The sequence below is a fragment of the Candoia aspera genome, chromosome 4, assembly GCF_035149785.1.
Source record: "Candoia aspera isolate rCanAsp1 chromosome 4, rCanAsp1.hap2, whole genome shotgun sequence".
Classification (NCBI taxonomy): domain Eukaryota; kingdom Metazoa; phylum Chordata; class Lepidosauria; order Squamata; family Boidae; genus Candoia; species Candoia aspera.
In genome coordinates, this window is record NC_086156.1 from 112,038,159 (window position 1) to 112,055,154 (window position 16,996).

A 16,996-nucleotide genomic window follows, 5' to 3' on the forward strand; every position below is an offset into this window, starting at 1 on the left:
TGATGAAAATAACATCTCTTTTAGGCGTGTTGTCCAGTAGGTGCTGCAGATCCTCATAGAACTGCTCTACTTCAGCTTCTTCAGCATTTGTGGTTGGGGCGTATATTTGGATCACTGTGATGTTAGATGGCTTGCCCTGAATTCGAATTGAGATCATTCTGTCATTTTTTGGGTTGTATCCAAGCACTGCTTTAGCCACTTTACTATTAATTATGAAGGCTACTCCATTTCTTCTGTGGTCCTCTTGTCCGCAGTAGTAGATCTGGTGGTCATTTGATGTGAAGTGGCCCATTCCAGTCCATTTCAGTTCACTGACGCCCAGAATGTCTATCTTTAATCTTGACATCTCACCAATAACCACATCCAATTTGCCCTGGCTCATAGATCTTACATTCCAGGTTCCGATGGTGTGTTGATCCTTAGAACATCGGATTCGCCGTTCACCACCAGCACCGTCGGCCGCTAGCCGTCCTTTCGGCTTTGAGCTAGCTGCGTCATCACGTCTGGGGCTAGTTGAGCTCATCCTCTGTTCCTCCCCAGTAGCATTTTGACCATCTTCCGACCTGGGGGTCTCATCTTCCGATGGTATACCGACATATCTCTGGTTGTACTGATCCATTTAGTTTTCACGGCAAGAATACTGGGGTGGGTTGCCATTACCTTCCCCAGGGATCGCATTTAGTCTGACCTCTCTGTCATGACCTTCCCGTCTTGGGTGGCCATTCACGGTTTAGCTCATGGCATCATTGAGGTGCTCAAGCTCCAGCACCACGACAAGGTAACGTAGTGTATAGTTATACACTATAGCAAAATAATAATAGGAAACACTGTATGATATTGTCTCTTTCGTAATATAGGATATGAGATGGGATATTAATCAATAGCCCTAGAGAGCAGTCACATAATTTCAAAAGAGTTTCAAAGAAATCTGTCATGTGAATTTAAAGAGTGACTCTTTATCAAAAGACATTTGAAAACTAAGGGACAATTCTCCTCTCCTCTCCTCTCCTCTCCTCTCCTCTCTCCTCTCCCTAAAATAATTGTTTAGCATTTATTAAATATTCTTACGCTGTGCTCTATGCTTCCCAGTGTCACTTGATAAAGTTAAACTGATAATTTGATAGATAAATAAATAACTATATAAATAGATAAATAACATTTTCCGATGGGGAGGGTTCTGATAATTAATTCCAAACTCTTATTTCAGATGCATCTGGACCCTTAGACCACCTGTGACGATCACCAATGTTACACTAGGGGGCACTGGGTGTCCTTTCAAAGGTGCCATCTCTGGCTAGAGCAAAAAGATGGCTACTCCCACGTCTCCCAGAGGACTAAACCTGGTGGAGACTGCTGTGTTGTGGCCTTCCCATGAGGAGCAACTGTCTGGAGCAGTTTCACATTTCTACTGTAGATATATAAATTTTCTTTGTTTAAAACAATACATCTCCCCAACCCTTATAGGGAGATAGGAAAACTCCAGTTGTCTTGGGGTCTGCTGCTTTGGGCTGACCTTTTGAGCCTGAGGCAATCAAATGGGTTTAAATTAAATGGAACCATGACAAGAAAAAAAGGAAATATTGGGGCAGGAGAATATACTAGGAAGTTTAAAAATAAGAAAAAGAAAGTTTAAATTTCATGAGAGGAACAAATAGGGATTCAGTACCTATATTTCTTCCTTGATGAACATTTCAGTTCATTCCCATTTTTTTCTCTGAATACTGCCCTAACTCCTCAGTTAAATTATTTTCTACATGATGCTCATTTCCCATTCCTTCTATGTTAATATATATTCAAAACCCTTAATCCCGACACTCCCTCCCTAATGCCGGGTAGAGTCAAGAAACCAAAACTTTGGGAATTGCAGTGATCCTCTCCCAGAAGCCTCCTGGGTCTTTTCAGATTGGACTCTCTTCCAGCCTTTGTTAGCTGCCTGGCAGGTCCTGCTGCCACCCCCTCTCCACCCAGGGATGCCTCGACCTGCCATCCCCTCCACTAACTTCCGGGTGGGGGGAAGAGTGGAATTGCTCAGCCTCTTTGCTCAACAGGAAAGTTAAATGGAAAAAAATATTGAAATAACACTTATGGTCTCACCTTGTAGTGTTTGATTTTACCATTTCTTAATGCAAGAATATCTTTGGAAAGTTAAGTAGATGCCTCCCCTCCTCACATTTTCCACCAGGGGGCAGTGTTGCCACACGGAATGGCTTTGCATATGTGTGGGGTGTGGGAGGGGGGACCAAAGGAAGGGTCTGCAGGCCTTGTCTCACTTCGGAGGCATCATTGCATTTACTCTCATTTTCCTGAGAGACCACTGAAGGCAAATCAAAGAAATGTAACATCCCAAGAGATTACATTCCTCACCATGAAGCCACATCTGAGTTGAGAACAGCTGTGCTTTGCTAAATGTAGAACAAACTGAATTGTTTGGAAAATGAAAAGTCATTTATTTGTGTTTCTCAGTCCATGGAATAAGTGTAGGAGAGGGTTTTTTTTGAGTCTTAGTATGAATTAACTCTGGGCAGGTAATAACAGATAAGAAGACCATAAAAATGGCAACCCAAAAACCTTGCAATATTTGTAATCCGTATGGCTGCAAAGTTAAAAACCAAACCATTAAGAAACATTATACAGGCTTCCAATGATTTATATTCCAACTCTGAGACTTGGATGTGTATGTAAAATTGATCTGTGGCCTATTAATTGGGCCTTATGGCTCGGTCTGCATTGACTTAATTTTGGTTTTTTCCAAAGAACGTGGTCAAGGGAACAACTGTGGAGCAACCATTTTGAACTCCGATGTGCCATCCTCTTTATTTGTGGACTGTGACATGGCTATTTGAGGAAATTTGAATTCCCGATTTCTTTCTGTCGCCTTAAAACCCTTATATTAAGTGAGGAGCATCTGTCAGAAGCTTTAATTATTCCAGTGCAAAGCTGCCCTTTCTTCTATGTCCCATGTGTGGAATGTGTGTTGAACTAAATCTATACCTCAAAGCCCCGAGGGGCTCTTTTATGCTGAGCAATATGTAAATCAGGCCAAAATTTCCCTTTTAAAGGAGCCCCAGGGTGTCTCTTTTCAGGCTACTCCCACCAACACAAAGTTTGTGCCCTTTCCTGAATCCTTTCCCGTTGATTCCCCTCTAATCTTTAACGGGAGCAAAAATGATCCTGTGGCTGAATTTGGTTTCCTTATTAGCAGTCCTCAGAGGTAATTGGTTCCCTCCTATTCAGGTCCATTCCATTTTAATTCTTGCATAAAGGAGAGCTCATTAAAACAACTTTTATTTTAGGTGTCCTGTCAGAGGCCCAGCTGGTGGAGTCCGGAGGGGACGTGAGAAGGCCTGGAGAGTCCCTCCGCCTCTCCTGCCAAGGCTCTGGGTTCAACTTCGGGGGCTATGGCATGGACTGGGTGAGACAGGCCCATGGAAAGGGGCTGGAATGGGTGGCATACATAAGCTACAATTCAGGTACCATTTACTACTTGGACAAAGTGAAGGGACGCTTCACCATCTCCAGGGACAACTCCAAAAGCCAACTCTATCTGCAAATGAACAGCCTGAAGCCGGAGGACTCGGCAGTCTATTACTGTGCGAGAGACACAGTGGGAGGAAGTGAGTCTGAACCCTGGCAAAAACTCTCTCTTCCTCAGAGCAGCTCTGCAAGTCAGCTCAGCCCCAGAAGGCTGGATTTTCCCAGGAGACTTGAGAGGGACCTGAGAAAGCTGCCTGAGTGCCAAGAGGAAGGAAGAGCTGATCTTGGCCAGGGCATTCTGGGATCTGTTCTCCTTTTGGATAGGAAGAAAATGGCAAATCTCAGTACCCTCCTGACAGACAGCAAAAGGAAATGGTTCTCAAGTTCTGTTCTCAAAAAGTATCAGGACATACAGAATTGATTCAGTAATTAGGACTCTTCATTCTTTTATTGGTCTTGAAGTTCAACCCTCATTTCCTCTTTCTTGAGACGCAGGCTTTCCCCTCTCCCTCTTTATGTGCATTTGTTTCTGAGTCTATATATCCTCTCTCCCTCTCTCCATAGATGTACTACATGTATGTACACACACAGAAACGCACACACATGAATGCATGCACACAAATATAGGCATTTGGAAGTTTAAATACATTCACAATAATTTTCCTCTGCTAGCAGTAGAAAAGTAGTAATAAATTCAGGATGCTGCAAGGCCTGCCAGAGTGTGGTGTGGTCTGACACCAAGGAAGGAGGCAGAAGTCAGAAAATAAGGCCTAAAAACATCAGGCCAATGGTAGCCTAAATGTCGTCATTTTATGATACTTAGAATAGCAAAGGAAAGTAGATCGCTGGTTTCAAGTCAGTTCCAGGGAAAGTCATGTTCTAGGTGGTTGCCTAAAATTGCCTCCTCACCTGCCGTCCTCCCCAGTAATTTCCGGGTGGGAGAAAGGTTGGAATCGCTCAGCCTCTTTGCTCGACAGGAAATTTAAAAGGAAAAAAATATTGAAATAATTCCTATGGTCTCATCTTGTAGATTTTGATCTGTGATTTATGAAAATCAACACCAGAAATTCCACATGGGAATGCTAGGTTTTTATTTATAAAATGTATCCTTGCACTATCTTAGGTAAGAATTATTCAACACACCTGTCTTGACTCCTATAAGGAACTGCCCAAAATTTCAAAATTATTTTAAGAAAATCCATATTATGTGAATGGATAGTGTATCTCCTTTATCCAAAATTATATATAAATTTAGGGATGATAGAAGATTATACCTCAGTTTTCATGCATTTCTTGCATTCCAATTGGGAGACGGCAAAGTGATTGATTATCTTTCTCAGCCATTTGGGAAAAGGTTTGTTATAAACAGATTTCTTGACTTTGCAACATCCGGACATTCAACGAATGTGCTAGGCATATCATTCTCAATAGCTTAGTCTACATCATATGATCTTTTATCATAAAATGTCCAGAGATGCTCTTCAAGTGAGATTGGTCATGATGAAAACTAAAATATAAATGAATAAAATGTCTAGTTTCATTGACACTCCATATTTATAGAAAAAACCCTCATACTTTTTCTTTTGAAATCACCTATGACTTCACACTTTGTCTCTGAAGTAGCTACTAAATAATTCTTGGTCAGTGCTAGCCAATCTTAGTGACATGATTTGACATATAAAAAAATTACGCATTTTATTTCCTCCAACGTCCTGACTCCTAGAACAAGTGGCCCATAATCTGAAAACAGTTTCAAAGAAATAACTCATGTGAATGGAGAGAGCGAGTATTTTCTCTGAGGACATTTGTAAATTAAGGGACATTTCTCCTCTCCTCTCCTCTCCTCTCCTCTCCTCTCCTCTCCTCTTCCCTCTCTCTTGGGTGAAATATTCCTTCAAGGAAAGGTGGAAGGTCAATGCACTGAGATCCTCTTTTATCCTGAGGACTATATGTTCAGTTTCAGCTTCTGCTTTAATTGAAGGATAGGAAATGGCCAAAAGGGGTCCTGTGAATGTAGAGATGGAATTTATGTAAAAAAAGTGGGATACAGTTTGAAGAAAAAAATAAAAATAAAAAGAGGATAGAATTATGTTTTCCTCTAAGTATCATATTTAGCAAATCCACAGTCATCCACCATGAATGAATGGTAGAAGAAGGACAAGAGGTTTTATGAATTATTGTCTTACCAGACAGAATACAGAACTAGGATAGAGAAGATTTTGACCAATGATAAGCCCTTCCAACCCGGTCTGCCAAGAGTAAAACGAGGGCGAGGGAAGAACGAGGGGGACCTGCTTCAATCTGGTTAGAACAGCCTCTTTTGGTTGTAGGTCGGCAGAGAGGGTCTGGCTCCCCACCAGTTAGGAATGGTTTGTACTAGATGACTGAGATGGCCCTTCCCAACTCATTTTTACATGATTTCATGATATTTAGGAGAAAAACTAAGAATACACGACCTCAGGAAAATACAGTATCTCATAGAATAACCCATCAAAAGGAATTTCCTTTCATGTAACAAAAGTGCGTTTTCTGTTAACTCTCTAGACTGGACTAAGTTCCCTGGAGCTCTTTCATTTCATCGGAGCCGGAATTACCATTTCTTAATGCAAGAATCTCTTTGGAAAGTTAAGTAGATGCCTCCCCTCCTCAGGTTTTCCACCAGGGGGCAGTGTTGTCACACGGAATGGCTTTGCATATGTGTGGGGTGGGGGTGGGGGTGGGGGTGGGGGTGAGGGATGGAAAGGGTCTGCAGGCCTTGTCTCACTTCGGAGGCATCATTAATTTTACTCTCATTTTCCTAAGATATCACTGAAGGCAAGTCAATGAAATTTAACATCCCAAGAGATTACATTCCTCACCATGAAGCCACATCTGAGTTGAGAACAGATGTGCTTTGCTAAATATAGAACAAACTGAATTGTTTGGAAAATGAAAAGTCATTTATTTCTGTTTCTCAGTCCATGGAATAAGTAGGAGAGCAGGTTTTTTGAGGCTTGGTATGAATTAACGCTGGGCAGTTGAAAACAGATAAGAAGACCATAAAAATGGCCACCCAAAAACCTCCCAATATTTGTAATCAGTATGGCTGCTGAGTTAAAAACCAAACCATTAAGAAACATTATACAGGCTTCCAATGATTTATATTCCTACTTTGAGACTTGGTTGTGTATGTAAAATTAATTGGGCCTTATGGCTTGGTCTGCATTGACTTAATTGTGGTTTCTTCCAAAGAACATGGTCAAGGGAATAACTGTGGAGCAACCATTTTGAACTCCGATGTGCCATCCTCTTTATTTCCGGACTGTAGCATGGCTATATGAGGAAATTTCAATCCCTGATTTCTTTCTGTCATCTCAAAACCCTTACATTAAGTGAGGAGCATCTGTCAGTATCTTTCATTATTGCAGTGTTGAAATAAATATATACCTCAAAGCCCCAAGGGGCTCTTTTATGCTGAGTGATATGTAAATCAGGCCACAATTTCCCCTTTAAAGGGGCCCCAGGGTGTCTCTTTTCAGGCTACTCCCACCAACACAAAGTTTGTGCCCTTTCCTGAATCCTTTCCTGTTGATTCCCCTCTAATCTTTAGCGGGAGCAAAAATGATCCTGTGGCTGAATTTGGTTTCCTTACTAGCAGTCCTCAGAGGTAATTGGTTCCCTCCTATTCAGGTTCTTTCCATTTTAATTCTTGAATAAAGGAGAGCTCATTAAAACAACTTTTATTTTAGGTGTCCTGTCAGAGGCCCAGCTGGTGGAGTCCGGAGGGGACGTGAGGAGGCCTGGAGAGTCCCTCCGTCTCTCCTGCCAAGGCTCTGGATTTAACTTCGGCAGCTCTTGGATGAGCTGGGTGAGACAGGCCCATGGGAAAGGGCTGGAGTGGGTGGCATGGATAAGCTCTGGTTCTGGTTCCGGTACTTACTACTCGGACAAAGTGAAGGGACGCTTCACCATCTCCAGGGACAACTCCAAAAGCCAGCTGTATCTGCAGATGAACAGCCTGAAGCCGGAGGACTCGGCAGTCTATTACTGTACAGGAGACACAGTGGGAGGAAGTGAGTCTGAAGCCTGGCAAAAACCTTCCCTTCCTCAGAGCCGCTCTGCAAGTCAGCTCAGCCCCAGAAGGCTGGATTTTCCCAGGAGACTTGAGAGGGAGCTGAGAAAGCTGCCTGAGTGCCAAGAGGGAGGAAGAGCTGATCTTGGCCTGGGCATTCTGGGATCTGTTCTCCTTTTGTATAGGAAGAAAACGGCAAATCTTAGGAAGCAATATAAATGGAATATGTATGTGTATGTGTTTGTGTGTGTGTATGTGTATGTGTGTGTGTGTGTGTGTGTGTGTGTGTGTATATATACATATATATTCCACCTGAAAGACAGCAAAGGGAAATTGTTCTCACGTTCTTCTCTCAAAATGTATCAGGAAATACAGAATTGATTCAGTAATTTGAACTCTTCATTCTTTTATTAGTCTTTAAGTTCAACCCTCATTGACTCTTTCTTGAGATGCAGGTCTGCCCCTCTCCCACATTGGGTGCATTTGTTTCTGTGTCTATATATCCTCTCTCCCTTTTACCATAGATGTACTACATATATGTACACACACATAGACACACACACATGAACGCATGCACACATATAGGCATTTTAAAATTTAAATATGTTTAAAATCCTTTTTCCTCTGCTAGCAGTCGAAATCTAGTAACAAAATAAGGATGCTGCAAGACGTGCAAGAGCGTGGTATGGTCTGACACCAAGGAAGGGGGCAGAAGCCGGAAAATAACGCCTAACAACATCAGGGCAAAGGTAGCCTAAATGTGGTCGTGTGAAAATACTTCTAATAGCAAAGGAACGTAGATCAGGGGTTCTCAAGTCAATTCCAGGGAAAGTCATGTTCTAGGAGGTTTAGGAATTTTTTTTTTTTCCCAACCTCCGACCAAGAACAGCCGTCACAGCCCTAATTCTTTGTTGCTGTTTTTTCATCCGAGAGCCTTGTTTATTTCAGAAGCCTCAGTCTCTAAATACGTGCTGTTACAGTATGAATAAGTATGCAGGCAACAACTAGTATGCAGTATGCAATAGGAATGAAAATAAAAATAATAAGAAATATGTGATACAAAAAATAACCCCTATACTTTATGATATATTAAATTAACTTAACACAGTTGAGGAACCACCTGATGCCTTCTGAATAATACAAAACAGTCTCTAACTTCTCCCTACCCAAACATTCAGGAGATAAAACCTCTGCACATGTTCCTCTCCACTCAAGGTCCTCTTTACAGCCTTGCAAGAGTCCGCTTGAGGAACTCTGCTGCTCAAATACAATTTTAGCCTACTTGCCCGACTATTTCGCTTGGGGGCGGGACCCTCATGGTCATGGATTTGCTTAGCTTTTTCATCTCCAGGTTAAATTCGCTCACACAACCCCTGTTTGAACCTGAATTTGCCTTTGGTCATGAGCCCAAGTTTGATTGCTTGACAGGTACTTCTGTTCTTCATTGCAGCGTCCTACGCCATGGCCAATATTCTCTCCATTACGTACTACAGGCCTATCACTTTCTGAATCTGATCAAATGCTGTTGTGCTGAAGCTGAAATGCAAGCCAAATATGCAACTCAATTATTGTTGCTATCTGTGAAATCAGGTCAGTGGATATGGATCTACGAGGACCAGTGCCAGAAGAGTGAAGTGTAGTAGATAGAGCACCCCACAATGCCAGAGACTCTCTACTGTCTCACTTCGCATCGGCTTTCCCAAATGACTCTCCTTTTCCACTTCCTTTCTAACACCACCTACATGTGTGTTCGCTCTTTTTAAAAGAACGTTGGTATCTTAGTCAGAAAGCACTGCAGAAATAAAAGTATTTACTGTTGAAAGAAGTTTGGGAATAACTAATGCCAATGATTTTTATCAAAGTTCAAAGATAAGAAACTAATAAAAACTAATGAAAATAAAAAAAGAATAAAAAATAAATAAAAAGTGGAGAGAAAAAATAGAATTATATATATATATATATGAAACAAGAAAAGAGGTATATGAAGAAATGACCTCCCCCTTCATCGCACATTTGAACAATTGCAGTAACTTTTCACCTTCTCTGATACTTCCACAAAAGGTCTCTTTTTCCCATATCTCATCTCTTATCTATAAACAAATTCTTAAAGCCTCATCATTCAGTCCTAATTAGCAAAAGTCCATTAAGAGTTAGCAGAAAAGCAACATACATATTTTAACATTGATCAAAGAAACCAACTTTATATTCCTTCCCTTTATGTTTAACAATCTTGACCTTTAGTCTCTTTCTTTTTTTGGTAAACTTTTTATTCGTTAAAATAGAATACAAAATCATAAAACATTGTTGACGTATGTAACATTCTAGAATACACCTAACACCACGTATACACGTATAAACAAGAAAGACAATAACAATAACAACATACTAAAACATGGTTTCTGACTTTTGTAGCTATAGATATACAAATAGTTATCTTTGTAAGGCTCTTATGCTAAATATGGCGACCCATATTAGATTGTATACAGGTAATCTAATATTGGTTGCCAGATTTCTTTAAATCTCGTACTATTTTTTTCTTTTATTAAAATTGTTAATTTTGCCATCTGTGCTAGCTCCAATATATTCATCACCCACTCCTCTATTGTTGGTATGTTTTCCTTTTTCCAATATTGTGTATATATAATCCTAGCTGCATTGATCATATATTATAAATAATTACAAGGGACGCGGTGGCGCTGCGGGTTAAACCGCTGAGCTGTCGATCGGAAGGTCGGCGGTTCGAAACCGCGCGGCGGGGTGAGCTCCCGTTGCTCGTCCCAGCTCCTGCACACCAAGCAGTTCGAAAACATGCAAATGTGAGTAGATTAATTGGTACCGCTTCGGCGGGAAGGTAACGGCGTTCCGTGAGTCATGCTGGCCACATGACCCGGAAGTGTCCTATGGACAACGCCGGCTCCAAGGCTTTGAAACGGAGATGAGCACCGCCCCCTAGAGTCGGACACGACTGGACTTTACGTCAAGGGAAACCTTTACCTTTACCTTACCATATTTTCTCTCTGAATCCTCTTCCATTATACCTAATAAAAATAATTCTGTTTTTTTTTACAATTTCTATCTTAAGAATTTTCTGAATCATCCTAAATATTTGTTCCCAGAATTTTTCTTCTTTTTTACAGGTCCACAATAAATGGGAAAATGTTCTGTCCTTTTTTGAACATATACAACATACATTAAAAACATTTTTATAGAATTTTGCTAATTTTTGTGGGGTTAGGTACCATCTCTAAATCATTTTATACAAGTTTTCCTTTAAATGATAACTTAAAGTAAATTTTAATCCCTTTGTCCACATTTTCTCCAGTTCTCTATTAAAATATTATATCCAAAATTTCTTGCCCAATTAATCATTCACTCTTTTGATCTGTTCATCTTCTTGATTTAATTGTAATAACATTTTCTACATCTTTGTCATAATATGCTCATTATTTATATATAACTCTTTTTCGATCTCATTTTTTTCCTTTTTAAATTTATATATATATATTATCTCATTTAAATCGTTCATTTAACTGCATATATGTGAACCAATGACACCAGTGTCCTTCTCCTTCTATTTCTTCTCTTGTTTTTAGCAGAGGTGTATCTTGTTCATATTTGATCAGATCTTTATATCTTAACCATTTTATCTTATCATCTAAACTTTCCCTCCTTGCAGAAGCTTCTCATGGCGATATCCACATTGGTATGTTTGCTAATGATCTACTCTTATATTTATCCCAAACCCTCAATAATACTCTCCCAATAGTATGATTTCTCAATTCTTTGTTCATTTTTGCTTTTTCAGTCCAAATAGATGCAGCCACCCACATCTAAGTTCATGTCCCTCTCGCTGTAGAAGGTTTGGATTTTCTGACATTAACCATTCTCTTATCCACAGAAAGCAACAAGCTTCAAAGCACAATTTAAGATCTGGTAACCCCAACCCTCCTCTTTCTTTAGCATCTTGTAATAATTTAAATTGAATGCCCTTCTTTTTCCTTGCCAAATACAAATTGAGAAATCTTTTTGCCATACTTTAAATATGTTTTCATTGATTAGGATTGGTAATGTTTGGAAAAGAAATAGCATCTTCGGTAATAGATTCATTTTGATTACGGATAACTTTCCGAGCAAAGATTGTTGTAATTTTCCCCATCTTTCCATATCAATTTGTATTTCCTTCCAAATTTTCCCATATTTCTTTTGAAATAATATATTATTATTTGTTGATAATATTACTCCTCAGTATCCTTGGAGAATTAGGCAGATGCCCCTCTTCCTCACCTTCTGCAGTAGGGGGCAGTGTTGTGACCCTGAATCGCATTGCCCGTGTGTCAGGCTCTGCCTGCTAACCAGTAAAGACACAGATGCTAGCGTGGGCTTAGGTTCTGGCTTTATTAATAGAACAGAATGCATGCCTTTTAGCAAAGCTGAGAGTGAGTGGAGCGCGCCGGAACGGGATTTAAATAGCCCGCGCCGGTCAGCGCTCCACCCCTTCTTACTTCGGGTGCGCCCCGAGCCCCATTGGTTCTGTTGCCGGTAGGTGAGGGGTCATGGAGCCCCTCCTGTGCTCCGGGCGTTTCCTTGATTGTTTTCTCCGGCCGGTGATGGTTCATTGCCGGGCGATCAGGTTCGTAATCTCTTTGACAGCTCGGGTGCGCCTCGTGGTCTGGTGTTGTCAATTACCCTCTTTGCAACCTTGTATCTCTCTCTTCCACGCCTCCGGCTAGAGTTGATACTTTGTTGCCAGCACCTGTTGCTCTCTTTTGTTACCTCGTTGCCTTTTCCCTTAGTCCACCCGGTACCCATTTCCCTACATTGTCATGCGAGCCATTGCGATGTCACAAGCATCGCAACAGTGATCATGACACCGTGTGTGGGGTGGGGGTGGGGGTGGGGTGGGTTAGGGAAATAAAAGTATTGTCATTAGATATTGTCTCATTTTGATGTAGTCCGCGACATACGACTACAACTGAGACTGCAACTTCCATTGTTAAGCGAGGCAGTTGTTAAGTGACTCACAACTGAGTTTACAACTATTTTTGCAGCAGTCGTTAAGTGAAACACGGCAGTTGATAAGCACATCACTGTGGTTATTATGTGAATGTGGCTTCCACCATGGACTTTGCTTGTCAGAAGCTGGCTGGGAAGGTTGCACATGGCGATCACATGACCGTGGAACACTGCCACTGTCGTAAGTGCGAGCCCACTGCCATGTTCCTGAATTCTGACCAGGTGAGCGTGGGGATGTTGCAACAGACTTACGTGCGACGAGTGGTCGTAAATCATTTTTTCTGGAACCGTCCTAACTTCAAACGGTTGCTAAATGAATGGTCGTAAGTCGAGGACTATACGTATAGCATACACTGGGGTCCCAGTAAAGGATCGGGAGCGTGCTAAGCAGCTCTCAACAAAAGCAGCACCACAGCTAATATCCCTTTGCCCTTCTACATTTCAAAGGAAAAGGAAAAGGCAGATGCAATGTGAATTACTGTATCACCTTGAAATGTCTTTGATAAACCCCTCTAGGTGACCTTCTTCTTCTTTCTCCCTTCCTTTTAGGTCAGCAGGCTAGCTCTCTTCTCTCTTTCAGATGTGGTCAGGGAGTAGATTTTGGAATTAGAGGGAGCAAAAATGATTCTGTGGCTAAACCTAGTATCCTTATTAATAGTCCTCCAAGGTAATTCCTCCCTCTCTATAGAGTTTCCTTCTATTTGCTGTTTTTGAATACAAGATATCCCACTGAAATACTTTTATTTTTTAGGTGTCAAGTTTGAGCTCCACTTGGTGGAGTCTGGAGGGGACGTGAGAAGGCCTGGAGAGTCACTCCGTCTCTCCTGCCAAGCCTCTGGCTTCCCCTTCAGCAGTTATGACATGGACTGGGTAAGACAGGCTCCTGGAAAAGGACGGGAATGGGTGGCCAGCATAGATCCAGAGATGCTTGGCTCTACCACTGCCTATTCAGACAAAGTCAAGGGACGCTTCACCATCTCCAGGAACGATTCCCGCAGCCAGCTGTATCTGCAAATGAGCAGCCTGAAGCCAGAGGACACGGCAGTCTATTACTATGCAAGGGACACAGTGAGAGGAAGTGAGTCGGAAGCCTGGCAAAAACCTTCTCTTCCTCAAAACAATTCTCCAAGTCGATTCAGTCACAGAAGGTTGAGTTTGTGTAGTTAGAATGAGCAGCAGCAAATAAATCTCCACAGTATGAGGTGAGAGCCCACAGCTGATCTTGGAAGACCCAGTGGGTAATGTGGTTTCATAAGGAATCAAGATCACTCTCTTCCTCCTTACTTTCTTCCCCAAATACTGCTTTTCCCGCCATACAGATTTCCCTCCTCAAGCAAGGCAAAAGGTGAAAAGGGAACAGGAAGCACCCAGCTGTTCTGACAAAAGATCCCTTTCAGACTGGAAGTCCTCACTTAATGACTGGTTGCTTAATGACCGTTCAAAGCAATGAGGGCCTTGGAAAGGCTGCTTTCCATTTTAATTCTTGTATGCAGGAGAGCTTATTAAAACAAGTTTTTTTTTTTTTTTAGGAGTTCAGTCTGTTGTCCAGTTGGTGGAGTCTGGAGGGGACCTGAGAAGGGCCTCCGTCTCTCCTGCCAAGCCTCTGGATTCGACTTCAGCAGCTCCTACATGCACTGGCTGAGAGAGGACCCTGGGAAAGGGCTGGAATGGATTGCAGTGGTAGATTATGATGGAGAAACCTACTACTTGGACAAAGTGAAGGGAGGCATCACCATTTCCAGGGACAATTCCCGCAGCCAGCTGTATCTGCAAATGAGCAGCCTGAAGCCGGAGGACTTGGCAGTCTATTACTGTGTGGGAGACAAAGTGGGAGGAACTGAGTCTGAAGCCTGGAAAAAAAACGTCCCTTCTGTAGAGCCGCTCTCCAGTTTGATTCAATCAATAGTATAGCGTAAAAGTAATATTATAGAGTATAGCAAAGTAATAATAGGTAAGACTGTATGATATTGTCTCTTTAGTAATATAGGCTATAAAATAGGATATTAATCTATAGCCCTGGAGAACACTGAAATAGAAATTTGTAAGTTTCACTTTTGTATTTAGATATGTTTTGTTTCTTTCCTTAAAATAAAACATCACCCCACCCCCTATAGGGAGAGCCAGGCTGGTCTCGTGGTTAAGGAAACGGGCTAGAATCCAGGAGGCCGTGAGTTCTCGCCCCGCCTGAGGCCTGAGAGCCAGCTGGGTGACCGCGGGCCAGTTGCTCTCTCAGCCCAACCTGCCTCACAGGGTTGCTGTCTCAGGGAATATAGGAGGAGGAGGGAGTATTTGGTAAGATCACTGCCTTGAGTTATTAACAAAAAGAATAAAACTAAACGCAGGACAGGAAATGAATGAATGAAATGAATTAATACAAAAACTCCAATTGTTATAGGTTCTGCTGCTCTGGGGGGATCTTTTGAGCCTGAGGCAATCAAATTGGGCATAGTTTAAAAAGATCCCATGACAGGTACAAGAAGGAAATATTAGGGCAAGAGAATGTACTAGGAAGCTTATATATATAAACATTATAGTTTCTTGAGAGTTACAAATAGGAACTCATTAACTACATTTCTTCCTTGATCAATATTTCAGTTCATTTCCCATTTGGTTCTCCGAATACCGCCATCTCTCCTCAGTTAAATTCTTGATTGTTCTGAGACGTTTCCACCCATTCAAATTCATATGTGAAAGCTGTGTGCAAAGAAATCAAACCCCAATGGCCTGAGGGGCGCTTTTATCCTGAGCGATATGTAAATCAGGACACCATTTCCCCTTTAAAGGAGCCCCACGGTTTCCCCTTCATGCTACCCCCACCAGCACAAAGTTTGCGCCCTTTCCTGAATCCTGTCCTGTATTTCCCCTTTGTTCATTAGCAGGGGCAAAAATGATCCTGTGGCTAAACCTGGTGTCCTTAGTAGTAATTAGCTAGATGGTCCGTCCCAATTCATTTACTCCATGATTTGATGTGACACGGGGGAAAAGAAATCAGTATCCTCCATGTACAGAAAATGCAATCAGTCATAGACTAAGCCTTCAAAAGGAATCCTCTATCAGGTAACAAAAGGGCATATTTATATATCTCTATAGACCTGCTTAGACCTCCTGGAGAACCTTCATTTCTTCTCAGCCTCACTTCCCCTCCTGGAATGTCGGAATCTCCTCGGAGAATTAGGCAGATGCCCCTCGTCCTCACCCTCCGCAGCAGGGGGCAGTGGTGTGAGCCTGAATCGCATTACCCGTGTGTGGGGTGGTGGTGGTGGTGGGGTGGGGTAGGGTAATCAAAGTAGTGTCATTAGATATTGTCTCATTTTGGAGGCATCCTTGTTTTTTTCTTTTTCTCTGTTTTATTTCCATATTAGTTCACCAAAAAGGTCTCAAGAAAATTTCACATCTAAGGAGGCTCCAATCCTCACTGGGAAGCCATGTCAATGTTGACAACAGATGCGCTCTGCTAAATAGAGAGCAACGGAGCCCTTTGGGGAATAGAAAGGGACTTATTAGTATTTCCCAGTCCAGAGAGAGAGTGTGTTTGCTGGCATTTTTATGGGTATATGGCATTGGTATTACTAATGCTACTGCTATTGCTATTATATTATTATTGGTATTGGTATTATTATTATTATTATTATTATTATTATTATTATTATTATTACTATTATTACTATTATTACTCTTTCAAATTGTATGACTGCCCATCTGGCTGAATCAACTCCAGGCAACTGGCAACTGATAAAAACACCACACAAAATGCCAACTCAAACAAAGCAATATATTAAATTCATACAACTACCGACTTAAAAACCATTCAAATAGGCAAAGAACAACCCACTTGCTCCATCTATTCCATTTCTCCCTGTGATTTATCTCATTAATCTCTTAATTATAAGTTGTTCCTCCTGGCTCGTTCTGAATTCCATTCTTTGGGGTTTCTTCAGGTTGGCCTGGTTAAGGGAAAGAACGTGGAAAAGAATTTTCTGAGCTGAGATTTTTCATGTCTCTCTTTTAATTACTATAATGTAAACCTGCCTTCCTCCTATGTACTCACCGTAAAAAACAAACAAAAAAAAACCTTGCATTCACTTTTTGTAGGATTGGAAAGTTATGATGAAAATCACCAGTGTAAGATGTGTGCAAAGAAATCTATGAGATCAGTGCTATGAGGGGCTCTTTTATCAGAAAAATATGTAAATTGAGTCACAATTGGTGGAGTCTGGAGTGGATGTGACAAGACCTGGAGAGTCCTTCCACCTCTCCGGCAAACCTCTGGATTGCTGGAAGAAATCGGAAGCCTGACAAGATATTCTCTTCTTGAATTGAAGACGAAGGGAACCTCTGCCTCTACAATTAGAAAAGACTGGTAATGGTACCTGGTATTGGGAGCCCTTGCACACAATACCGTATCTGACGATCACTGAAATAATACCTGTGGTTGTGCCTTTGAACTTGCCTACTTCT

General features: G+C 41.5%; 2 gene segments (V, D, J or C); both read left to right on the top strand.

Annotated features, from left to right (window-relative positions):
• Positions 1-3,165: 3,165 nt before the first annotated feature.
• LOC134497460 (immunoglobulin heavy variable 3-48-like) lies at positions 3,166-3,601 on the top strand (the record flags this gene model as incomplete). The annotated part of the segment is given in 2 exon segments: positions 3,166-3,211; positions 3,294-3,601. Coding segments are annotated over 2 exon segments (354 nt in total), but the record flags the coding sequence as incomplete, so codon positions are not given.
• A 3,473-nt stretch (positions 3,602-7,074) lies between these two features.
• On the top strand, positions 7,075-14,449 carry LOC134497127 (Ig heavy chain V region 3-like). The segment is given in 3 exon segments: positions 7,075-7,120; positions 13,290-13,594; positions 14,117-14,449. Coding segments are annotated over 3 exon segments (684 nt in total).
• Positions 14,450-16,996: the final 2,547 nt, after the last annotated feature.